The following is a 24,693-nucleotide window of genomic DNA, read 5'->3' on the forward strand; positions in this document are numbered from 1 at the left end:
ATTCCACCAAACACTGACTGATCTCAACATAGTGAACCTGCTAGATATAACTGTACTGTAGCCGGTACGTGTGTTAACGCTCTCCATTTGAACCAGGTGTCTTGTCATGTGACGCTAGGCTAGCTAACACATGCTAACTGTAGCCAGTGCTGCTTTCAAATGCTCTTCCGTTACCGTCAATATCAAGCGTTTCTGCTCTGAAACCGAAACCACATCTTTTACTATATTATTTACATTATGCATGTATACATGCATAATGTAAATAATATAAATAAAAAAATAATATAGTAAAAGATGTGGTTTCGGTTTCAGAGCAGAAACCACATCTGCTAGTTTTTTGTCCCCCAAATTAGACAAATACTTGGAAGAGAATTTCACACATCATAACAGAGCATGACATATCATAGCATAGCTAAACGAAACATAGCATAGCATAGCACAGCATAACATAACATAACATAACATAACATAACATAACATAACATAACATAACATAACAAATCAAAACATCAGAATCAGATCAATTATTTGATGCGATGCCAATCAAACTAAATTGAGTGAGTTTATTTCAAATTCAATGTGAAATATTAGTGTCGGAGAACTACTTGATTAAATGCACTAGTTGCATTCGATCACTGGAAGTTTTTCCTGTCCCATGTTGTTCGTTCATAATTTCCGACAGCCCTGAAAGCAGCAGCGGTGGGTGGGGGCGTGTCTGTCAGAGGTGCTACGTGCATCGGGCTCCGGTCGCTGTGGTGGATCCACGTCCCGATCACACACACTCGTTCCCCGGACCGACGGTGGACTCTGGCGCTCCAGAACCGACCGAGTGTTGTGTGTTGTGGTTTGTCCCGGGAGGAGACTTGAACCTGCAGCTACTGACGCCCTGTGTTTATAACCGAGAGACGGAAGAGGTGAGTGGGAGAGTTTCACATTCTGATACAGTGGGTAAAGCTGGGCCTCATGGTGATACACTGTCTGATCTGTAAAAACATGTATCTAACACACACATACAGACCAAAGGAAAGCTAATCCTTTAGCGGGAGGTTGTATTGCAGCATAGCTCAACATGATCCATGGCTGCAGCAGCACAGGACTGTTATGTGTTGTGATAGTATTTCAACCATCTGTAAACACAATGCAGCAGAACAGAAAGGTGCTTACAGATGCATACCATCAATGTTATGAGCTAAATTGTTTTTTTTCATGCTGATGCTCATATTTACTGCTTGAATCAGCATTTATATTACTTTTTATGTTATTGTATAAGTTGTTGTGCAGCCATGATGCAGGCTTGTTGTGTACACAGTCCCATCATGGCTGCTATAGATGAACTCCTCAATGTCTCTTTGTGTGGCACCGCTTTCCAGTCACTCCCCTGCCTCCTTTCATCAGCAGGACAGCAGACATCATGGAGGACGACGACCTGATGTTCACCATGGAGGACGAGGGCAGCGCCAAGAGACCCCCCGTCCAACGAGGGGCCCCCAGCCAGCGGACATCCTCCCTGAGCGACCCCAACGCCAGCGATGACGACGACGAGATCATCAGCCCCATCCTGGCCGACTCCGCCGTGGAAATCTGTCACTACTTGAAGAACCTGGTGTACAGCCGGCAGCTGTCAAACTCTCTTCCTAAGAACAGCTTCATGTACAAGGTGAGCTGTTGCCCCCGGCAACGGGATGCGAGATGATGCTCACCTGTAAAGTCAGGCGACAGTTAAAAATCGAGCACTGGATAATTATTTTATTGTCGCTCAATATGAAGTTAAACAATTTGCTGTTAGTGTGTTGTGGTTCGGCTCCATCACAGACTCTTGTTCTGCAATATGCTGCAAGAACAGCTCTTTGCCTTATAAGGAGACATGATATCTGCACACAAACCAATGTGTATGCTATGTGTGTGAATGTCCACCTCATCATTTTACTGTGACGAGAACAGGAAGTATCACAGAGTGTATCTTACCTCATGTGATTATGTGTCATCGAAACACGTCTTTTGTTTGGTGTTGTTGTTTACAGCGTCTAAAGCCGCACATTTTCTCCATTTTTCTACTTAGAATGAAACAGAAACAGTGGCAGAACCTCGCTCGTACAAGGTTTTGTCTCAGAGCGCACGGGTACGTTACGGATTAAATTATATCTTTCTTCTCTCCCTCCTCACCAGTGACCATCCACACCTCCCTTCTCCTTCTCCACTCTGCAATTAACATCCTTTTCCTACTTTTATTATTATTTATTTATTTTTACAGCAACATACTTTTCACTTTTTCTCTCTTCCCATGACTCGTTTCATGCTGGTGTTGTGTGTATCCTAATCAATGCATTCTCCTTTTTTCAACACTTAACAGTTCATAAATCATCACTAACCAACATCGGGGATGTGATATTTTTGTTGACAAACAAAAATTAGGATTTGTTTTTGTTTTGCTTTTCCTCACAAACAGACGTGACACCCTCCCAGTCAAAAACACCACACCACACCCTCCATGTTTCTCTTTATGTACTGTATATCCTTTGCTCTAAATATAAACATGTCTCGAATGCCTGCGGGACAGAGACCAGTACACGAGGAAGACGTGCGGCTGTGCAGTATAAGGGGATGGGGGGGGGGCATGGCTTGGGTTACTGCAGCAGGTTTAGATTCCTAGTAACACTTCTTAGGGTCCTACTAAGAAAGTTATTTATTTTAAATGGCAGACCTGCAGATGGCCATGGAATATGCAATGGTGACAACATTCATTTTAAGGTGGCAGTAAAATATTTAAGGTATTATGAATATATAGGAGACTCCTGCCTTGTACTAAAGTGTGATGTATCATTTTATGATAAGCTCATTAATCAGTTAGATTTTTTATTTTAATCAATGTGTGCTTCCTTTGTGCTTTGTACTTTTAAAATCATTATTTTTTTCTTGCTTCCTCCTTCCTCCATTTTCCTGCCTTCCTGATGTATTTCCTGTTATAAACTGTTTCATCCTTAAGTTGCCGTTAGTTCGTCCCTGAGTTTTGTTGATAAATCATTTGCATTGTAGCCGATTGAGGGAAGCTGTTCAGTGAGAAACAGTGACATTTAAATTTGTCCCATTTGTGACCATAGTGTCATCACTTAAAGGCTGAAAATGACAGATGTTGTGCAGAAAAAGCACAAAATGGACTCTGTCATACAAACAATATTTCACAGTTTTTGCATTAAACAGCTTCCCTGTGTTTTTCCCCCCTGAGTATTCTGGCTAACCTGTTGTGGAAACCGACTCTCGCCTTATTTTTACATGATACTAATACTGCGAGTTTCCTTACCATGACAGGATGCATGGAAACATGCAATTGAAAAGGCCAAAGCCATGCCCGACCCCTGGGCTCAGTTTCATCTGGAGGAAATTGAGACAGAACGCTGCATTCGTTACAGGTAAGAATAACTCTGTGTTGCTGTAAATCAACAGCAGTGATGGAACTTATTTACTCATGTGCTTCTTTGTACTTTGAAAAAAGCCCTTTTTGTTGTATGAGAGGTACAGTTTGGGTGCGAATGTTTTTAATACCACATATTGAAAAATCCTCAAATAATATTGAACTTTTTATTTAATTGGATTCTTTTTATCCGTTTCAAAAGTTGAAAAAGTTGTGTTTGTTGATGTTTGAGCCAATTGGGAGAACCACCTCATAAAGTTGGTCCGTGTTGGCAAACAATTGCTTATTTTCACAAAAAAGAAAAACTAGTTTTAGCTAAGTGTGCACCATGAACTAAAAAACACAAAAAAACATCTTAGAGAATGGGGGAACTGCAGAGTCCAACATCACGCTTTGTCATCTGACCTATTTTTAAGATTAAAATGTTGATAAGAGCAGCTTTAATGTATCGGGGTAGTTTAGGAAGCAACATAGTTCAGCATTAGGTGAGAATGAGAGATTCCCTGATTGGTATTAGCCCTGAGCTTTCACTGAAGGGACTTTAGACTTCCTAGTTGGCGCGTATCTCGGTCAGTGGTGCTAATCTCTTGTCTGTTGACAAACATTACGGGCCCCTTCAATTGGGAAATGAAGCACAGATGGCTATTTTTAATCAGCTCATATTGTTGGCAGGATTAACAGCTGCTCAGATATTTATATTGTCAGTGCGACCGCTTACAAAAACCCAAACACGCCTTGCAGAGTTCTGACACGTTGCATCAAGGCAGCGACAAACAATGGAATGGGTTTGTGCAAAACAGCAGGGAAATGGATTCCTTTGGCCGAGTGTGTGTGTGTGTGTGTGTGTGTGTGTGTGTTTGAGGCTTGTTACATAACACACAGAGCCGGGACTTCACTGCAGAGAGAGGAGGAATTGTCAGGAGCTGGGATCTACCGTCACACTCTTTTTTTCTTGTGCTAATTTTGCCCACATGAAACCTCAGCCCCCTTCCCCTCTCTGATGGCCCAGTATGAACTAGATGGAATGAAAGTCATGGTACACGGCGTTCCCAGGCTTTAGAAGAGTGACTATATTTTAATCTTGTTTAAAGGCCCTCAGGTTTCAGATGTGAAAACTTGCAGCTGCAGCTACAGTTCCTGCATTATTCATTAACTCAGGCCACACACCCTAACAAGACAAACAGACACACTGACCCAGTGCACATCTACAGTGTGTGCACCTAATAGGATTTTATGAGTCATGTTCACTCCCTTAACCAGCAGTCCAAAACGAAAAGGAGACAAACAACACACTCTGGAAAACTCACACACTTTTTCACTCTTCTCTCCTTGTTTCTGTATAAAGAGGAAACTTGATGTCGGCAGTGCCACCATGATAAGAACTGATTATGGGCTGGTGACAATCAAACGCCCATAAGACAAACAGGAACATGGCAAACATGACCAAGACCGGTTGTCCAGCCGACAAGTCAAAACACAATTTACGCTGAAAAAGAGAATTCATAATTTTTAGCACAAGATATTTGACTGAGCCTATTCAGTATAACTGTTCATCTTATTTTGACTTAATTTACTTTTCCTCTTCACAGGTACAATGCCATCACAGGGGAGTGGGCTCAGGACCAGATCCACATCAAGATGGCTACTCAGGTACGACTTTTCCTCTTGAAATACGCCTGTAAGGCCGATATTTAAAACTCACATGTACACAAGAAAGTCTTTCAGCCTGTTGTCTCTGGTCTCATTTATCTCTCTTGTTTTTTTGCAGCCGTTCGGGAAAGGGGCGATGAGGGAGTGCTTCAGAACGTAAGTCCTACTCATCAGTTCTCATCCAGCGGTTATTGCCCTCGTGTTCTAGTCACAGAGGCTGTCAGTGTAAGCAAAGCAGAGGAGTGTGGAGCTCTTAGATTGTGGCCTACAAGTGGTGGAGGTCCACATTCCTCCCATTTCTGGCTCAGACTCAGGAGGAGAGCCGCTGAAGGACTCCACAGTTTATGAGCCCAAGATGGAGCAGAGAGTATGAAGCAGCTCATAAACTCGTCCATGATGGCAGGAGGGCTTCAATTTAGACGTTGGGATGCTTATTGTTTTGAATCGAATTTGAGCCTGTTTTGGCTTCTGCATGACGTCGCAGAACGAACGAGAAAAAGGAATAATAGTGTAATTGTCAATGTTTAATCCTCAGTTATGTGGGAAATGTAGATGAGAGGCATCCGTCAACATCTCCCTCATTTCAGCTGTTTGCTATTTGCGGTATCCCACGGAAAAATCTGACTGGCAAAAGACCCCGAGCCCCAACAAGCCCAAACAAGTTAGGTCCCTTAAAAAAATAAATCTTCACATGTGAAATGTGGTTTGTTTTCCCTGAAGGATTTGAACACGTGCGTTTGCAGCTGTTTTTATCTGGGGTCATGTTGGGCAGATCTGAGTTTAGATCCAGTTGATGGAAAAAAAATATATTCCACCCCTATGTGCAATTTCAGCTGCCTACTGTGAATAAATGAAGGGTTAATTTAAAAGCTGCTCTCTACTGTGAATTCTAACTTTTATTTCATTTCCCTCCAGGAAAAAATTGTCTAATTTCTCGCATAGCAGCAACTGGAAGTCGGCATCGAACTACGTGGCCAAGAGTTACATGGAGGCGGTGGACAGAAAGGTTTACTTTGAGGACGTCAGGCTGCAGATGGAGGCCAAACTCTGGGGGGAGGAGTACAACCGACACCGACCTCCCAAACAGGTGCAGGACAAACGTTTGCTGTTATGCTGATGCTGACTCGTTAATGGGACGAGACAATATGGATAAAATCTGCTATGATCCTTTGAAAGCATTCAGAGCGCATGGCTGCACAATCCTTTATCTTTCATTTGATAACGGAAAATACTTTAATCTGAGATTTAGTTATGCAACAGATGATCATAGATTATTTTATTTTAACCATTGATCTTTCAGCCCTTGATTCGAAGGTCCATGTGTGAGTGAGTGACTGTTGATCTCCTTGTAAACCTCAGGTGGACATCATGCAGATGTGTGCGGTGGAGATGACGGACAGACCAGGCAAACCTGTGTTCCACCTGGAACACTACATTGAGGGCAAATACATCAAATACAACTCCAACTCTGGCTTCGTGAGGGACGACAACATCAGACTCACCCCGCAGGTGAGTGACGTCACCCCTCGGATCTTGATACATGTTCAACTAACAATCACTTAATCTCAATCCTTCGTTCCCTTCTGTATCCACCAGGCTTTTAGTCACTTCAGCTTCGAGCGGTCGGGACACCAGCTGATCGTGGTGGACATCCAGGGTGTCGGGGATCTCTACACTGACCCTCAGATTCACACCGAGAAGGGGACTGACTTCGGAGATGGAAATCTAGGTTTGGTTCTGTCAGTTTTTCTGTCGTGTGAACGATTAAATAAGCGTTTTGACAGATGCTGAAAGAGATATCGCATCTCGATCATAATGTACCTGTGTTCCAGGTGTGCGAGGCATGGCGCTGTTCTTCCACTCCCACCTGTGTAACAAGATCTGCAAGAGCATGGGCCTGATGCCCTTTGACCTCTCACCTGCAGAGAAATCCCAGCTGGACTGCACCAACAAACTGCTCGTAAATTGAACATGTTTATAACCCTAAAGAAAGACAGACAGGGCCAGAAGTCAGCATTACATCAGGGTAGATAACGAAAAACATATAGTTATAGTGACAAAAATGGGGGGAAATAGGAGTGAATTTTATTGTATTTGTTAAATTTACCATATGTTAAATATGCATTATTATCTCAAAAGGATTATAATTAGAATTAACCAGCTTGGTAACACTGGCACCTTTACAAAAATGATGATTAATGTGCTTTGTCCTCATGAATAAATTAAATGAAATTAGAAAATGTACTGCAGCTCTTCTGCACAGCTCTCCTGCACACGCTCACTCTCATAAGAATATTATAACTACTTCGCGTTATCTTCATTATCACCTGCTTGCTTTAATCTCCTCAAGAGCAGTTTCATCTTGTTTTCCTCCAGCGGTCAGCCCAGACGGTGCTGAGAGGCTGCGAGGAGCCTTGCGGTTCCCCCCGTGTTCGCACCATGTCAGGAACTCAGCTGTTGTCCCGCCTCTCTGAGACGTCATCTGCAGACGACAGCACGAGTGACGTGGACTCGGTCCCCTGCTCGCCTCTCATCCTCTCATCTCCGATAGCTGTATCTGGAACAATGGGCAAGTCGCCTGTTGGTACGGGCGTAACGTCGTCAATACATAATGTGCATTTGTTATAGTATGTTTCATGTAGTGAAGAGTGGTGTTCACGCTGTAAATATGCAAATATCTGCGTTCTAACAGGTTTATCTTTTACTGGAATGAATGAACATGAAAGATTCGGTAACAACAACACAGGAGAACATAAGGTGAGTAACATAAGGTGAATGGGACAAGCACAAATAACACTGTGCCACATTTTGACAAACATTCTCCTATGACCAAATTGCTGTAGTTTAGGACTCAAATCTGAAGGGTTAGGGTTTGGATTTAAAGTTCAAATACAGCAGCAACACTTTTATTGCGAGGCACCGTGTGCACAATAACTTACCTCATCCTCTTTTTTTGAAGGTAGGCAGCTCTGGGCTGCACCCACACGAGTCACTGCACCGACTTTATTTATATTTTTTTCCGTCTGTAGGAATCGGATAGCGGCGGTGACAGCGGATACCCCAGCGAGAGGAGGAGTGAAGGCGATCCAAGTGACCACGTAGACGGGGTAAAGACTTTCATTTGACCTCACTGTGTTTTTACTGGACCAGTCAGACAACTTCCAGGATTTGTTTGCAGGATATTTTCAAGTAATGGAATCTCTTATTTTATTGACATAAACGGCTTCTCTTCAGTTGACAAAGACAAACATGTGTTATCAAGTTAACATAATAAGTCAGGAAATATATTTTAGATATGGTAAATATGGTTTAAATAGGTATTAAACTAATTTGACTAATACATTTTTAGTGTCTACATTGTATTAAGAAATAGAAATACATTGTTTTCCTATCTGTAGAGACATTTTTGCACATACTGTCCTGACGTCTCCATTTTAACACTTATTTACACTGACTGACATGTAGGACTTTTCTTGTTGCTGTACATAGCTCAGTCTTCGTTGTCGTTCGGTCGTCTGAGCAGCTGTTAACCTTTTCTTCTTGTCCACATTAAGTTCAGATAACTGTTGGATCTTCTGACAGTAGCCTCTGTAATGCATGTTGTATCACCACGTAGGCTCATCATCGATACAACAGATATTATTCCGAGTCGGACGAGGACAGTGTCAGACGGGTAAACAAACGTAGAGTCATCAGTGTCTAAAACCTCATCCCCGCCTCAATCGTAAACCGCCTTGAATTTTCCTCATCTTTTCCTCACTTTGCCATCCCACCTTTCTTCCCTCATCCCTTCTTTTTTTAACAATGAAATTCGTTCCTCATCTTCCCACTAATCGACCTCCTCCTGCTCTGTGTCCTCCCTCACCAGTGGAAGGTGGTAGCTCCTCCAAGAGCCTCCGCATACCTAAATTCATTCAACCCTGACAACGAATGGGTGATTACTTGCATGGAGATTCGAAAGCTCGGGTGGTTCGTCTTGCAGCCCTGTGCATTGTTATTGCTATCAAGAGCTATCTTTGCCAAAAACTTATCAAGCATGATTCTCAAAATTCAGATGCGAGCCATGTTCCCTCTGCTCTTTATTCGATTTAGTGAACAAACACAAGAAGCAAAATAGAGGGAAATAAAAAATGAGATTTGGAACCGAAACACCATCTACCTCTGTTTCACCAGCTTTGCTCATGATTCACGCCATAATAACTTTGTGTGTGTGTCTGTGTGTGTGTGTTCTCATGCTTCACATGATTTTTGCATTTGCTGATTGACAGGCCTGCAGGGGTGCACTCTTCCAGCTCTGGGCAAAAAGCTGATCTATCCCATGTAGAATTAAAGCACTTTTTTCTGGATGGGTACACCCCTGAGAGTGGAGTGTGATTTTTGTACTTATTGAATCTTTTCAATTTGCACTTAATCTACCTGGCATCATATAATTAGTTTTCAGATTACTGTGGTGGAGAACAGATGGTTACCCTCTCCCTTTATTTTCTCCTTCTCATATCTCTGCTGTGTGGCTGTGCCCAGCTGACAGAGGAGAAGTGGAGCGTCTACCATTCGTCTCGTGCTCACGTCCACCGACCGTCGTGCGTTTCCACTGAGGTGGAGCGACTCAACACTCTGCTGCAGAAAACGATCGGCCAGTCAATTCTTGGAAAGGTGAGAAATAAACCATCACATTGGATGATTTAGATTTTAATAAAGATGACAGATACGAGCAGGACTATGTCTTGCATTAACAGGTGTTTTTATTCTTGATGGTCACCGTACCGTAGCTTATTAAAGGTTGTGCTTTTTTAGCAGTTTCATACGTCTAACATATACTGGATCTCTTTCCTCCTGCACAGGTCCACCTGGGCATGGTGCGGTACCACGAAGCCGGTCGCTTCTGTGAGAAGGACGAGCAGTGGGATCAGGACTCGGCCATGTTCCACCTGGACAGAGCCTCCCTGTGTGGAGAGCTGGAGGCCATCATTGCCCTGGGCCTGTGCTATCTGCAGCTGCCCCATCACATACTGCCAGACATGGAGCTGGAGGTACAATTCTCCAGCTGATTTGACTGTGGTTTTGTGTGCTCCTGCGTGTTCTAACATTGTTGTGCTGTTGGCAGGATAGCGCAGGAAACAGGATGAAAGGTTTCAAGTATCTCCTGCTGGCGGCTGAGGCTGGTGACAGATCCGCAATGATTATTGTGGCCAGAGCCTTTGATTCAGGAGTCAATCTGTCCGCTGACAGGTCAGTGAAGCTTGTTTTCAGCAGATGAACCAGTTTGAGTTAGAAATATGAGAAGTCCTTGTCCTACAGTCATGATTATGCTGCCCCCTGGTGGGACTTTTTTAGATTTTTGATGTTTCTGTTTTGTTTAATCTCTTTCTCTAAATTTCAGAAAGCAGGATTGGGGTGAAGCGATTCGCTGGTATGACAGTGCATTGAAGACGACGGACTGTGACGAGGGGGGAGAGTTTGATGGGACACAGGATGAGCCTCGCTACCTGATGCTGGCCAGAGTCGGAGAGATGTACCACGAGGGAGGCCACAACCTCACCGCAGACCCACAGAGAGCAGGTTGGACTCCACGCTGGCTCGACAGACCTCACTGTGTTAATATACAGAGTATACCCTTATGTTTTAAAGGAATATTATACTGAAATCCATATTATTGAACACTCGCCCTGTGTTGTCTAGAAATGAGCGTGGTGGCTGTAGACAGATGGAATCACAACAGATACAGTTCATTATTTCTCCCCAACATGGCTAAATGCTCTCTTTTACGACGGAGTATTAGAGCCACTTAAAGGGGAAAATTTGATTTTGTGTAGTAATATTACAAGAATAAAGTCCCAATATGGACAACGATGGAGCTCTCCGGCATAGAGGAATAAGATATATCAGACTTTATAGCATTGGCTTTAAGTCATTGTTGTTTTTTGTCTGTTCAAGGGATTGGTTAACAGCAGGAAACATATAAATTATCACCATCCTCATTCTAATTGTATCTGTTAAGTGTTTCTTCTGTGTACCTCACGAAAAACTATTATCTGATGCAAATATTATCACTGCCTCCGTAATCGCCTCTCACATCATCTCATCCTCGTCATCATCTCTCCCTGCAGGTGATCTGTTTACAGAAGCAGCAGAAGCTGCCATGGCCGCCATGAAAGGCAGGTTGGCGAACCAGTATTACATGAAAGCTGAAGAGGCCTGGGCGCTGATAGAGGAGGAGTAATTCGGGATACACGCTCCCATCGCGAGGAATGCTACAGGAGATCATGTGTCTGACAGACAGCTAGTCTGACCCTTTACACATTCAGGACACAATTTGGATGGTTGCAGTTTACATATTTTTTATTACAGAGTAGTGAATGGATTTTTTCTATTGATGCCTTAGGTGTGTGTGTGTGTGTGTGTGTATCTTCCAGGATCAGGCTCGTATCTCCGGGTTCCTGTCCTTCCTTCTCTCTGTTTGTGAAGCTAGTAATGCTGATTCCTGTTTTCTCTCATTTCCTGTGTCTGCTTCCTTCTGGCTTCTGACCGTCTGTATGAAAGAGAAAAACTGAGGAATAAAAAAAAAAACAAAGAAGGGAAATGGTTTACTTTCGCTGCCCCCAAAATGCTAATGAATGCTTGGATGAATGTATGTAAAAATGTTTGCAGTATAAAACTGTAAAATAAAGTTTGCATCGCTTTGTACATGAAAATGTGTCATTATTGTTCCCTGTGGAGCTTGGTGGCATTTAAGACCAAATACGGTACAGTATTACATTAATGCTCCAACTCTAGTCCAGTAATATGCAAATACAGAAATAACTGCTGTAAATTGAAATGGAATCAAAAGGAACTGTTTTCCAGGGGAACCCCAAAAAGTTCAATGCTTTGTGAAGTTACTGGATTTGCACGTGGTTTTTCTATCTGCATGTGTTTTCTTACTTTGCAGTGCGTTGAGCTCTCTCGGCCACCGTAGATTCCGTCTGCGTGAACGTCAACCCGAATGACAAAGTGGGCTTTAATAGATCCAGGCTCGTGGGCAAAAGAGACACAAAAATCACGACAAAAACAGATGCACAAGGAGAAAAATAACCAAAAAGAGACACAATATAACTATAAAATCATGTTCAAAACAACAATACATACAATATTCGCTATTTATTTAAAGTTGGCTTCTTGCGCAAAACAGGTAGCGTGGCCGAGCGGTCTAAGGCGCTGGATTAAGGCTCCAGTCTCTTCGGGGGCGTGGGTTCGAATCCCACCGCTGCCATACGTGACGTCTTTTGCCTCCGTCATGGTTTAGATTGTACTTTACCTCCTCTCCGTACACATCCACACACACAACCCCCCCCCACACTGTGTCATTTTTAACACAACCTTACACCTGTGAACACAAACAAAGAGCAGCAGAGACAACCGCACTGTGGAGTCGCTGTGCATCATGGGCCCGGGCTCCTCCCCACGTGTCTGCGTGTGGAGCTCAGTCAATCATGGCACCGACACCACCAGCTCGCCTCCTCCGCCCGAGCTAGACCTCCCCCAGCTCCGGGCCCTCACACGGATGAGATAGCGGCACCTCCACGGTGAAGCGAGCAGGTGGGGCTTTCAGGTGGGGCGTATGAGAACGCGTCGGTTGAGCCAGACCCAGCGACTGACTGGCTGTGTGTTATTTCCACCAGCTAGCCCTATGCTAATGCACGGTTAAAGTTAGCTAGCCTAGTTTGTAGCCTGTTAGCTTGCTTCGTTCGCTGCACGTTTGTTTACCGGAAGTGTGGTCGCTGTTTGTCCTGCTTTCTTTTACACAGACACACACGTGGGTGTCTTTAATCTTATGTACAGAAATGTGAATTCAACCCGCAGTGTAGCGCCAGGCCCTGGACAAGTGGCTGGAGGGTTTTAGATGCTAGCATGCTAATGAAGCCAAGTTAGCCAGGATCAGCTGCTTCTCTTTAGGAATATCAGCGTTTAATAACTTTAATGGAGTCTGATGTTGCTGTTTGAGCTTTTAAAACGTGTATTAGCAAGTGTTTATAAGAGGAGTAGTTGTTCAATGTGGTTTACATTGTGTTGCATCATGTGAGTTGTACCTGGCTGTCAGTGGTGGCACCTCCTGACAGGCTGCATGACTCTGGTCTTTCTGTCAGATCCCTGTAGTGATTTACTCTCTGGAAAGGGTTTATTTGAAATAACCGTTTTACTGCAAGATCTCCTGGAGACTGACATCCTGAAACTCCCTGATAAATCTGAGGAAATCTGATGTAACTTTGCCTGGGTGGAATCACATTGTTCTTGTTACTGGTCCAGCTGCTTTTCACCTGTTTCCTTTGTTACCATCCACTGTGTGTGTGTGTGTGTGTGTGTGTGCGCGCAGAATAAATCATCTTATTAAACAATTTGTCTATTTCCAGGTTGGATGTTGTAGATCTGCTGCCGCTCCCCTCCTGTTTCATCTCCTCCTCGCTCTGCTCACTTCAATATGGCGAGCACGGATGATGATGACCCCATTATAGAAGAGGTACGTCCGCAGGCTGATGTTAAAGGATAAAGCTGATGTCGCGTTCTAATCCACATTGAGTTTGTCCTGCTAATAACTGCAGGCCTTGTATCTGAAGTGTGACGAAGCTTATTCCCCTGTGCTGTATTCCTCCGTCATTGTCCAAAAACTATTTAAAACTGCACAATATTTCACTGGATTTTCATCAATGTGAGCAAAAGCACAGTGGAGCAGAAACACTCACGAAAATATGTATTATTCCACATCTAAAAATAGTTCCTAGCAAATACTCTACTAAATCCTGTATAAGTAACATTTGCAATTAACTACAGCATTTTAAGAAAGTTAAACTTCACCATGGATGATATCATGAGGCTTGAATGCCCAGATTGGATCATTCAGTGTGTTGGTGGGCAATTTGTTGATAATTAACAAAAATACACAATATCATTTCTTTATTTTTGTGTGTCAGTGCTGCAGGGTGTTAGGGTAGAGATGCACTGATCTTACTTTGTCCTCCGAAGCTCGACTTGCGCTATTGTTGGATTCACCATCATACTTGTGTTCTCGTAATCCCTAATTTAAAATGTACATACTACGCTGCGATCATTTTAATGTAGGGTTGCATTATGCTGCAAACTGAGTAAATTAATGTATAAGATAGATAAAACACAGATTTTAATTTTGACATCTATTCATAAGCTTTATTTAATCAAGTTTAATGAGATCAAAATTCTCTTTTGGAAGAGAGCTTTGACCACAGCAGAAGAAACATCAGAAATATGACAGTACAGCTAAAAAAGTTCCAAAATTAAAAGTGGCTTTGTCATAAAGGCTCCTTGCTGGTAGCATCTGCTAGTTCCTCACATCAGTTTGTGAAGCCAGAATAGCTTTGATCAACCTTTCTGTTTCTCTTAGATTGATGTGTACCTCGCCAAAAGCCTCGCAGACAAGCTGTATCTTTTCCAGGTAAGTCTTTTCTTTGTTGCCATTAATGCTTTCGAGTGCGACTCCCTTAATCTTGACTCCTCTAATCTACACTGTGGTTGATAAATGATGTCACGACTTACTAATCACCTTCATTGTTCCTCTGACACAGTACCCTGTCCGACCATCCACCATGACCTATGACGATGTCAACCACCTGATGGCTAAGATCAAACCCAAGCAGCAAAGGGTACGAGAGGCTCTTTTCTTACTTTACACCTCATCAGTGTAGAGAATCTTTATTCATCTGAAAGTGACTGTAACATGTGTTTTGTTGCACTAATCACTGTACAGGTGGAGTTGGAAATGGCCATCAACGCAATGAGTCCAAACTACTGTCGCAGCAAGGGAGAACAAATAGCTCTGAACGTGGATGGAACAACCTTCGATGAAACCAACACGTATTCAGTGTAGGTCTATTGTTAAACCTCTAGTTAGCTCTGTGTGTTACTGCCTGTTTGTTCGCTGCCCGTGTTCAGGAATAGTTTGAAATCTACAGTTGTTCACTTTGTGGCAGAGAGTTGGATGAAAACATTAACTGGCTAATGTCTGTCTGTTAAATATGAAGCAGCTGTTTAGCTTAGAATTAAGACCGGAAATGGGAAATTAATTCTTGGCTGAGACCAACAACCTCGTCATCGTCGGAGGCAAAATTATTGTTTGTTGGACTGAGCCAGGCTAGCTGCTTCTTTTTATTTCCAGTCTTTATGCTAAGCTAAGCTAACCATCTTCTGGCTGTAGATTAGGGCTGTCACTTTCTCTGAAAATCAAGTTTGAACAAATTTGACAATGCAACATTACTCGCTTGCTTTTACTCTTTAGTCAAGAGGGCATGCAATTTGTTCAAGCTAATAGTGAGCGCCCCCTGCTGGATCATGGTCTGATGCACATTTTGACTAAATATTTTTAATTCAAACAGGCCATTACAGTTTGATGATGAACTCTCTCTCTCTCTCTCTCCCCCCCCATTCTCAACTAGAGAATCTCAAAGTGAAATTTCCAAAACGTCAAACTTTTCCCTGAAACAGCTTCACACTGGCAGAATTTCATCTAAGTGAAGTTTTGATTTACTTTTCTTGAGAAGTGAAGCTGAATAATGAATCGGTTTAATTTTCCTCTCCAGGAAGATGATGGACAAACAGACCTTCTCCTCCATTCAAGCCACCACCAACACCTCCCGATACGCTGCTGCCGTGTTTCGCAAAGGTCGGATCTAATAACCAGTGTTTCTGTAGCGCTGTGCTTGTGTTTTGCTTGGTCTGACTTCAGTGCTGCGTCTTGCAAATACACAAAGGTCACTCATATGTTCAGAGAGTCCATGTGAAACGTTATCACTGTTACCTTTCTTATCCTTACGTGCTGAGTTACTCTACACGTGTCTGTTGTGTGTTTAGGTTCAAGATAACAAAATGTGTCAACATGACCGACTTCCTGACGTATTAACATGAGAACGAAATGAATCAAATAATTACTGAGCAATACCAGGATGTGGTTTGTGACTTATTTTATTGTTTATGTCAATAGGTGAGCTTCACATCACACCTCTGACAGGAATCCTCCAGATGAGACCCAGCTTCTCTTACCTGGACAAGGCTGATAACAAAACCAGGGAGAGGGAGGCAGCCAATGAAGGTGTGTATCTTCTCTCCAAAATCTAATAAATATGTGAGACGAGTGTAGATTGTTGCTTCTAATAATATTCAAGATTGTATTTTGTGTCTTTAAAACTGTGATTAATGAACTCTCTTGTCCTAATATAAGTAAATCAAAATACACGACAGTACAGCTCACAATTTGTGTTTTGGCTCGTTGATCTATTTAAAAAATATATATTTTACTTGATTTTTAGAGTTTAAAGCCTTTTGTCAGCAGCGAAAATTATCTTAGAACCTTGCGTTACCGGATTAAAATCGGTCATGACGACTGTTTTCTGTCTTCTGTCTGCAGGTGGAGACTCCTCACAGGATGAAGCTGAGGAAGATGTCAAGGCCGTCACAGTGAGAACTTTTTCACACACGTAAACACACAATCACTCACACTTCATTTGCCCATGAATGGCCATAAATAAAGTTTTCATGCACGTGTTCCCTTCCAGGTGAGGTTTGCTCGCCCTGAGTCAGAGCAGGCTCGGCAGAGGAGGATCCACTCCTACGAGTTCCTTCAGAAGAAGCAGGCGGAGGAGCCCTGGGTTCACCTGCACTACCATGGTGTCAAGGTAGGGGGTGCACTTACTGTTAGGGTACCACAGTTCTCAGTTTTACTCTCAGCTGATGTATGTGAGAACGCAAATTTCCAAGTCAGTTGCTCTGGACTTTTTTTTTTTACTTTTCTTGTCAAACCCCGAGTAAAATGTACGGACAATGTCTGGGAGCCCATTTCAGAATACAGCAGGAACATGTCTGGACAATGTACAGCTGGTGGGTGTGTCGATGACGCTTCTAACACACGACAAAACTGGAGGAAAACAAATATCTCACATAGAAAACATGGACAGACAACTTGTCGATGTCCTGTAAACAAAAACCTTGCTTTCTGGAGCCGAATTTATCAGCATTTGATGCCTCCTGCGTGTTCTACTCAGTCACCACCCCTCACCTTAATGTTCACACATTTTCCTGTTGTGAGTACGTCTGACCCAAACAACCTCCTGCTACTTTCTTTCATATGAGAAAGGCAAACAGAATTTCGCGATCATGTGCATGTCTGAAATCTGCTTTTTGTTGTTGTCAGGAGATCTGATCATGAATCTCCTTTCTCATCACTTTTGTCTCTGTCTTGTTATTTGAATTCAGGATAGTCGGTCAGAGCATGAAAGGCAGTACCTCTTCTGTCAGTCAGTGGACGCCTCTGAGAACTCGGAACTGGTCAAAACTCCCAAGTGAGTATAATGGATTTAATTTCTGTGACCAGGAGAATTATTTATAGTCTGTACCATATTCATTTTATGTTGGTAACACAACAGATGTATTTTCACCACCACACTGCTTGTTTGTTCTGATTGATAATGTTACTTGTGTGGTTTGGAGCGAATGTCCATGTTCAGTTGTTCTAGTTCTGCTCACGTCTCCCTGACTAACATCTCCTCTTTCCTCAGGGAGTACCTGGCCATGCTGATGCCCCCTCTCGCTGAGGAAAAAATGTAAGTATTCCTCGGTCTTCTGAAGAAAGAGAATAGATTTATATCTGCTTGACTGGTCCAGAAATGAATCATCACTGACGTCTCCTTCTCTTTTTTCTGTGCGTTAGTGTGAAGCCTGTTGGTCCCAGTAATGTGCTCTCCATGGCTCAGCTGCGTACTCTGCCGCTGGGAGAGCAAGTCAAGACCTTGATGAAGAATGGTAAGTTAAACTAGTCATAAAAGGGAAAAGGTTTTGGGGGCAGCAAAGAAATGGGACATTTGCCTTGTGATTGGTTATTTGAACAGCAGATCAGTAACAAAACTGTTCATTGGTCACTGAGTTGTTTAGGTTTGTCCCAGATTAGGTGTGAAACAGTTTAAAACATCCAATTATCTTCCTCAGCTACAGAGTTACCAAAAGCAGAGTTCTTTGACTCACTATATTGATCCACACACACTGCATCAGATGTACACAATTTAATTTAAAGGTTTGTTTCCTTTCCTCTGACATCTTCTCTCATCTCCAGTCAAGATGATGCCGTTTGCTAACCTCATGGGCCTCCTCGCCTCTGGCACAGACTCAACCGCGGTGTTGCGCTGCATCCAACAGGTGGCGCTGCTGGTTCAGGGGAACTGGGTTGTCAAGAGGTGAGACCAAGCAGCTTCAGTGAAACAGAATCCACCCTCGTCTACGGGGAAATTAGATATGAAGAAGAGTGTATCCAATTTTTCTTCTGCAGACTGATGCACAGATTAAATTTAGATTTCAAAATGACAATTTAAAATTACACCTAACTACCCTGCTTTTTTTCCTCAGTGATGTTCTGTATCCTAAAAACACGTGCAGTCCTCACAGTGGCGTCCCTGCTGAGGTGCTCTGTCGGGGCAGAGACTTTGTGGTGAGCTGTCAACAACTGAACTTCTCAAAATTAATCCAGTGACAGTGTAAGACCAGGTAGATTGTTTTGTGTTGTCAGTTTTTGATTTGAGTCTGTTCCTTTCGTTGTAGATGTGGAGGTTCACTCTGGAGCGCTCTGTGATGAGGAAGGAAATTGCATCCACCATCAAAGTAAGAAGCAGCATGAACAAAATAGCAAATTTACCCGAGTGGCAATAAATAAAGATAGAGAGAATCTTCTTAACCAAGAAGCATCACAACATCTCAGGGTTATTTTGACCAGAAGGATTAAAATTGTATCAGGTCTTGGTCTTGGGTGAGTTAGCAGTTGCAATATCATATGAGAGCGAGCTGACCGGGAAGCGCCGCCAACTGGAAGTTGCGTACTTGTGTTTAGAACCGAAACAAGGCTGCCTACTTCATAAATAATACTTCTGTCTCCTGTACCAGGTTGACAGTAGAAAGAGAATTGTGGCAGCAATACAAGTGCTTGTTTAATGTTTCATGCTGAGTGTGCAAAACATTAGACAAACAAAAACCACCAGCAGTCTGCCTGCATGTTTGTTTTTATTCTGAAGTCACATTTAATCACGCAAGTTTCTGTGAGTACCCAAGTCTCTGGAATTGCTACTTGAAATTCTTTAGTTGAGTGTGTGGTCCTGTAACTGGATCGTGCGTGTGTGTGTGTGTGTTCTCATGATTATAAGATTAAAAAACAGTTACATCTTTTGGGATGTCTGGCCTCCCTTGTTAAAAATTTGTTAAGATTTTAAAATCCTGTATTGTGCAGCAGGTTTTAGTCTCATAGGGTGTTATGCACATATCATGCAGAATTTGCAGAAGAGGTTTTATGTGTGAAGGTACAGAATAAAGTCGGCAGCCATCTTGTTTACAGAACTGTCAACATAAAATTCTTGGTGAGAGTTTGACATTAACGAAAACAAACTTCAGCTGAGATGCTCAGTAACACCACCGTCTTTCACAGTTGCTTAGATGCAGAGCTGGAATCCTCTTGGAACACTGGCTCCAGTTTGCATCTGTCTCCCTGAGGCAGCAAATGTTTCAGTTCACTCAGGTAAACAGAACTAACACATCCTTCCTCCTTTCCGTCGGTGTCAGCTTCCTCCGGAGGATGTGAAAGAGTTCCTGGAGCATGTGGCAATACCTCGGATCAACCGGGGCTGGGAGTTCCTGCTGCCTACTGACGGCGAGTTCATTAAGAAACACCCAGATGTGGCCCACAGGCAACACATGCTGTGGCTTGGCATCCAGAGCAAGTAGGCTACACTCAGAGGCAGCAGGCTAGTAAAACATTTCTCTTGGAGGGTAATTGATTCTTTATCGAGACTAATTCGTACCAATCTCTTTTCTTCTTTTTTTTTTCAAGATTGGAAAAGGTCTTTAACTTCTCTAAAGAAGACTTTATGCCAAAGAATGCTCCTCAACCAGGTGGGTACCCACTTGTATTTGTAACAGTCAACTTATTACATTGGATAGCACTTAAAATATTCAGAAGAGATTAATTTAACATGAGCTGATGTGTGTTTCCAGAGCCTGTTAATGTCACTGGGGAGGAGCGGCTGAAGATGGCACAGGAGCGAGCGCATGAAAACATTTCGTCCCTCCAGAAGGACCTGGACACCAAACGGGCAGGAAGCTCCGTCCACATCAAACAGGAACCTGTCAGCGACAAGGACGACGAGCCGATGGACACCACCTCCCCGCCCTCCTCTTCCATCCCCAACGGTTCTGTAAATGGTTACCCCAGCACCACCTCCCCCAACTTCGATCACACTAACGGCAACACGCCGTCCCCAGAGCTGCAGGACTTTGTGACAAAGACTTTCAGGAAGCATTTTGTACTGACGCTGAACGAGCTAAAGAGGCTGTTTAACCTCCACCTGGCCTCCATGCCAGCGGGATGGAGTGTCTTCCAATCCGTCTCGGACCACGTGCTGCAGGACGCCATGCTGCTCTGCCGCTGCAAACAGATAATGGTGCCTGTGAGTATCCAGGCAGGGGGAAAAAAAGTGAAGGATTCACAAGCTTTTTGGATGTTAAACTCAAAATCACACCGGGTGCTCCTGTTTTCCTTTCTGTCTCAGTCTCTGTGTGTGTGTGTGGGTCAGGTTCAGACAACAAGTTTGAAATGATATTCTGGTTCTGGTCAGGTTTAATCATGTTGGATGGGCTATCTACTTGATTTTTTTTTCTCTGTTTGTTCCTGTAATGGAGGAAAACGTAGAGCTTGTTATGCAGTCGGATCGGGCTCTGTTAGTTTTCTCTTGAGCTTGGATGGGTTCCGACGGAAAATCCAAAGCCAAACTGAACAACTTTTTTAAAATGTGGTAGTGAAAGCCAAATGGGTTATTTTCATGAATGACAGATTAAGATTTACAAACCCAGGAAAGCACAATACACAAGAACACAGAACAACAGGAAGTCAGTGCAGTGACCACATCCGCTGTTTGTACATGAAGCAGTGCACTGAAAAGTGGAGCAACAGAATGTTACTGAGCAGACTGTGATGCTGAAAGAGTGAATGACGATGTCTCATCATGTCCTGTTGAGCTGGAACTTCTCAAACGTGCATGGTTCGGTTTAATTTTGTTCAGACAAGCTCAGATCAAAGACCCGGGAGGGAGCAGAATGAAATGGTCACCTGTTTTACCTGCTTGTCGGGTTCTAACGTGTGCAGAGTAACGTTTTTTTCCCTCCCCATTAGCTTGAAAGCAGCTATCAGTTTTCTCCCTAGAAATAACGACTTTAACGGTCGATTTTCTCAGGATCGCTTTGCTGCTTGTAAAGGTGCACTGAAGCAAAGTGGTTCTCAAGTTGCACTGAAGTCCCCGCAGCCACCTGATACCGGCTGTTCCCTCTGGGTTTGCACTAAGGTGGCTGTTTGTAGGCTTTATTTAGTTAGTTGTGGTCCGTTATTAGTCTACTTGTGTTTTCTTGGCTTGGTGTTTGCTCATAGGGCAGAGAGCAGGTTGGTCTGTGCCCCATCAACATGTTTCCTTTAGCAGCCAGGTCTCCTGCCAGGACCAGCCCAGCCCTGTCCTGGCTAAGCTCTTATCCCATCTATATCCTTGACATGAGAGGATTTCAGCCGCCGTAGGGCAGGGAATGGCCGGGTGCCATCTTTATTATGCAACAGATTATTGGCCTCCAAGCAAAGCTCATTACTGCTGAAGGAGGGGGTTAATCTGCGACGCTGCTTGCAAACGCAGGCAGATCTGGAGTCAGATAACTTCTCTTCTATGTCACGGTGAACAATATTGTCTGGATGTATGACGGTTTAAAGATCAGTTTTGAGTCGCTGGGTCATGTCTGGAGGGTAAATCCTGGTTTAATGCGCTTAGTGTTGAGTCGTCTGGTGGTCGACCTGCTCTTGTTGACGACAAATCATATAGTCTAATTACACGTCTGAGGGAAATGTTAAAGATGTTTACCAATTTGTACCTTTTTGTTTAAAAAGTCAAAGACAACTTTAATGTCAATTGAGTACTTAGTTACTTGCATGCCTAAATCAGAGTTTTAGTGAACATGAATGCTATGAATGCTTTATTTCCATGTGCATGATGACAGAGGATGGAGCAAGACTAAGCTTGTGTCTGAGCAGGTTTAAGCCATTTTCAGAAATGACCTCCGGAACATGTCTGCACAATTAGGTCCTGAGTTTCTCTAGAGTTTCCCTTTCACGTATGAAGAAGGCAGCAGGAGATTCTCCGGTCACACATGTTCACAACAACAACAGAAATCTCCGGAGCTTTCAGACGAGGGTTGTAGCAAGAGGCAGGAAGTTGCATATAAATTCGGCTGGGGAAAGCACATCCACACTGGCATTGATGTTGTCCCATACGGCTCCGCCGGATAATTTCAGGAGATTAGCCGGAGTTCAGAGCACGTTTTGAAAGCAGCTTTAGAGATTTGAACGTCCTGGGTAACAGCTTTTGTCACTTTGCTCTTTTCTTCTAACTGTAGTTTCCTGCTCAGACCACAGCAGCAGCCGATGAACAGAAGGTGTTTGGTTTGTGGGAAACTGGTGAAGACTTCGACAAGGTAAACTCCCTCCTAACATCCCCCTTATCCTAACATCCTTCTCGTCTTTCAATGATTGCTGATTTTCACTTGAATTTCAGAAAGCACATGCAGCAGGTTAGCAGCAACCCCCCCCAATGGGCTGGTTGTATCGCAACATTGCCTGAGGAAATTTTCCACCTCAGAGTGTGGGGATTTTCACCTTGAGTTTCTTTTTCAGTTTAAAATTTCAGTAGGGAAATAGTTCAGCTGGCAACATTTGCACAAGTAAACGCATGGAAAGCAGATCTTCTAGACTGCAAATGAATCAGCTAATTTGCCAAAATACCAAACCTATTTTTTTATTGATTCTGTTTTTTTCTGTAGCACCGCCGGCTGCTGTACGAACTGTTCACGAAGAATTACCGCATCAGGAGGAACATGATACAAGCGCGACTGGCACAGGACTTTGAAGACGTACCTAAGACGGACGTCGACCGGGTGCTCAAGGTGAGATCAGTGATGAGAGTTAATGCTCGCCCCCTTTTTAATGGATACTTTTTTCACCTGTAACTCATCCTCTGGTTCCAGGAGTGCTGCATCAGCCACGCAGGGATGTGGTACCTCAAGGGAACGATTCAGTCTTGACACTGACATCCTGCCCCCTGCGGTTCACCGACAACCAATGAAATCCTCTCCCGGGTGTCCAGTGGGAGGGCAGTCAAAGGGACGAGAGCCAATCACAGCTTGCCCAGCTCTGAAGCCGGGCGGCTGACTGGAGGAAAAAGATTTCAGCTGTCGGCTCTGCTCAGAACTCAAAGCTTTTCTCGTTTCATCTGAAACGTTAGCCTGAGCACTCTGATGGTGAACTGAAGCTCCTCCCATAACCACACAGACAGCTGGAGAAACTGGGGGCAACTTCTAAATATACAAAGATGAAGAAACAGACAGATGCGTATACGGTTTATCTGTAGATTTATAAACTTTTACCAGATCATGGGGGTGTTAACCATGAAAACAAACCACAGCTCAATATATTTTCATTTTACTTTGATTAAACGTCACCATGGAAAAAATTGTCAACAAAGCAAACATTATTTAAGGCCTTCTAGGTAGAAAACATTGAATCTGACATATTTTTTATCCATTAAATTCACTCCTTTTTGATGGATCTTTGTCTCCCTCAATACACACGTGTCAGAAGTGAGCTTTAAGCGTGGATGATGTGATGTAATTAAATTGTGTGAAAAGCAAAAAATTAGGGAAACGTTGCCGAGAGTCAACAAAAGGGACTGGGGAAAAAAAAGGGTGCAAAAAGTCCCTGAAATCCTTCTTCTCGTATTATTAAACTGAAATCACTTCATTCTTTTTGGGCACTTACGAACCTGGAAACTGCTGCAGCAGATGTAGCTCTTCCCACGTTTGTATATTATTTAGTCAAATCTTAAATTTGAGAAGAAGTGGATAAAATGCTTGATGTTGAGGGGTTTTTTTTCTCGGTTGAATGTAAAGATGCGTTTTCTTTGTGAGAGGCAATCAAGAGACTGATTTTGATGAGAGCCAATAAAGATGCAATTTGGACGAAAGTTTTTTCATAAATCTGTTTGGGATTTAATTTTGGTACGTGCTAAAAAAAAAGAATGGATGTCTTTGGAGCTTTGTTTGGGCGGTGGAAGAGTTGTTGCTATGGAAACGCTGGTATATTGACATGCGCTGCTATCTCGAGCCTCCATCTGAAGTGCCTCTACCTCAAAGTGATCAGGACAAACTCCCACTTGTTCACGTGACGAATTAGAGGAACCAGAATGTTTTTAGTCTGACTGGAGACATTAAACAGTAAATCTGATTCTCAAGTGTTCATGTCAGGCTACGGTTAGGATTTCCTACTTCAGCAAACGACAGTTGTATTATTTTCTCTGCATTGGTTTGTTACTTTGCTCAATAAACATGTCAAGTTGCAAGTGTTGTTTTGTCGTAATTATAGCATTTATACACTAAAAAAAAATCAGCTTCCACGCCAGTGACAACCGCCAGTCCCTCTCTGGTGAACACAATATCTCAAGAATGCCAAGGATGAACTGATTTGGTTTTGGTGGTTAAAGGTCACACATCAGAAAACGTTTTTGGTCTTGTGGGTA

General features: G+C 43.1%; 2 protein-coding genes and 1 non-coding gene across 11 annotated transcripts; all 3 read left to right on the top strand.

Annotated features, from left to right (window-relative positions):
- Nucleotides 1-726: 726 nt before the first annotated feature.
- eef2k (eukaryotic elongation factor 2 kinase) lies at nt 727-11,743 on the top strand. 7 transcript variants are annotated; one of them, XM_035145004.2, is made up of 20 exons: nt 727-914; nt 1,371-1,657; nt 2,060-2,119; nt 3,307-3,407; nt 4,999-5,059; nt 5,178-5,215; nt 5,975-6,146; nt 6,419-6,568; nt 6,656-6,788; nt 6,892-7,019; nt 7,436-7,643; nt 7,752-7,816; nt 8,089-8,166; nt 8,676-8,732; nt 8,928-8,993; nt 9,581-9,712; nt 9,901-10,089; nt 10,164-10,288; nt 10,440-10,618; nt 11,167-11,743. In XM_035145004.2, exons 2-20 carry the CDS (start codon nt 1,412-1,414, stop codon nt 11,277-11,279), a joined length of 2,301 nt encoding a protein of 766 aa, XP_035000895.1. In that variant the 5' UTR covers nt 727-914; nt 1,371-1,411; the 3' UTR covers nt 11,280-11,743. The 7 variants fall into 7 exon arrangements, with proteins under 7 accessions (XP_035000895.1, XP_035000893.1, XP_035000894.1 ...); XM_035145002.2 differs by having other exon boundaries at nt 1,396-1,657; XM_035145003.2 differs by having other exon boundaries at nt 1,399-1,657.
- A 483-nt stretch (nt 11,744-12,226) lies between these two features.
- Nucleotides 12,227-12,308, top strand: trnal-aag. The gene has a single exon. It is a non-coding gene; the product is annotated as a tRNA-Leu (tRNA).
- A 176-nt stretch (nt 12,309-12,484) lies between these two features.
- polr3e (polymerase (RNA) III (DNA directed) polypeptide E) lies at nt 12,485-24,516 on the top strand. 3 transcript variants are annotated; one of them, XM_035145010.2, is made up of 21 exons: nt 12,485-12,634; nt 13,447-13,553; nt 14,451-14,501; nt 14,632-14,709; nt 14,814-14,929; nt 15,643-15,725; nt 16,044-16,151; nt 16,467-16,516; nt 16,615-16,734; nt 17,312-17,397; nt 17,614-17,658; nt 17,766-17,857; nt 18,165-18,285; nt 18,455-18,536; nt 18,647-18,706; nt 19,655-19,812; nt 19,923-19,984; nt 20,087-20,538; nt 22,520-22,597; nt 22,943-23,065; nt 23,147-24,516. In XM_035145010.2, the coding sequence occupies exons 2-21, from the start codon at nt 13,515-13,517 to the stop codon at nt 23,201-23,203; spliced, it is 2,061 nt and encodes a 686-aa protein (XP_035000901.1). In that variant the 5' UTR covers nt 12,485-12,634; nt 13,447-13,514; the 3' UTR covers nt 23,204-24,516. The 3 variants fall into 3 exon arrangements, with proteins under 3 accessions (XP_035000901.1, XP_035000902.1, XP_035000903.1); XM_035145011.2 differs by having other exon boundaries at nt 12,493-12,647; XM_035145012.2 differs by lacking the exon at nt 12,485-12,634 and adding an exon at nt 12,712-12,851.
- Nucleotides 24,517-24,693: the final 177 nt, after the last annotated feature.

This window comes from Hippoglossus stenolepis, chromosome 21 (assembly GCF_022539355.2).
Source record: "Hippoglossus stenolepis isolate QCI-W04-F060 chromosome 21, HSTE1.2, whole genome shotgun sequence".
NCBI classification, from domain to species: Eukaryota; Metazoa; Chordata; class Actinopteri; order Pleuronectiformes; family Pleuronectidae; genus Hippoglossus; species Hippoglossus stenolepis.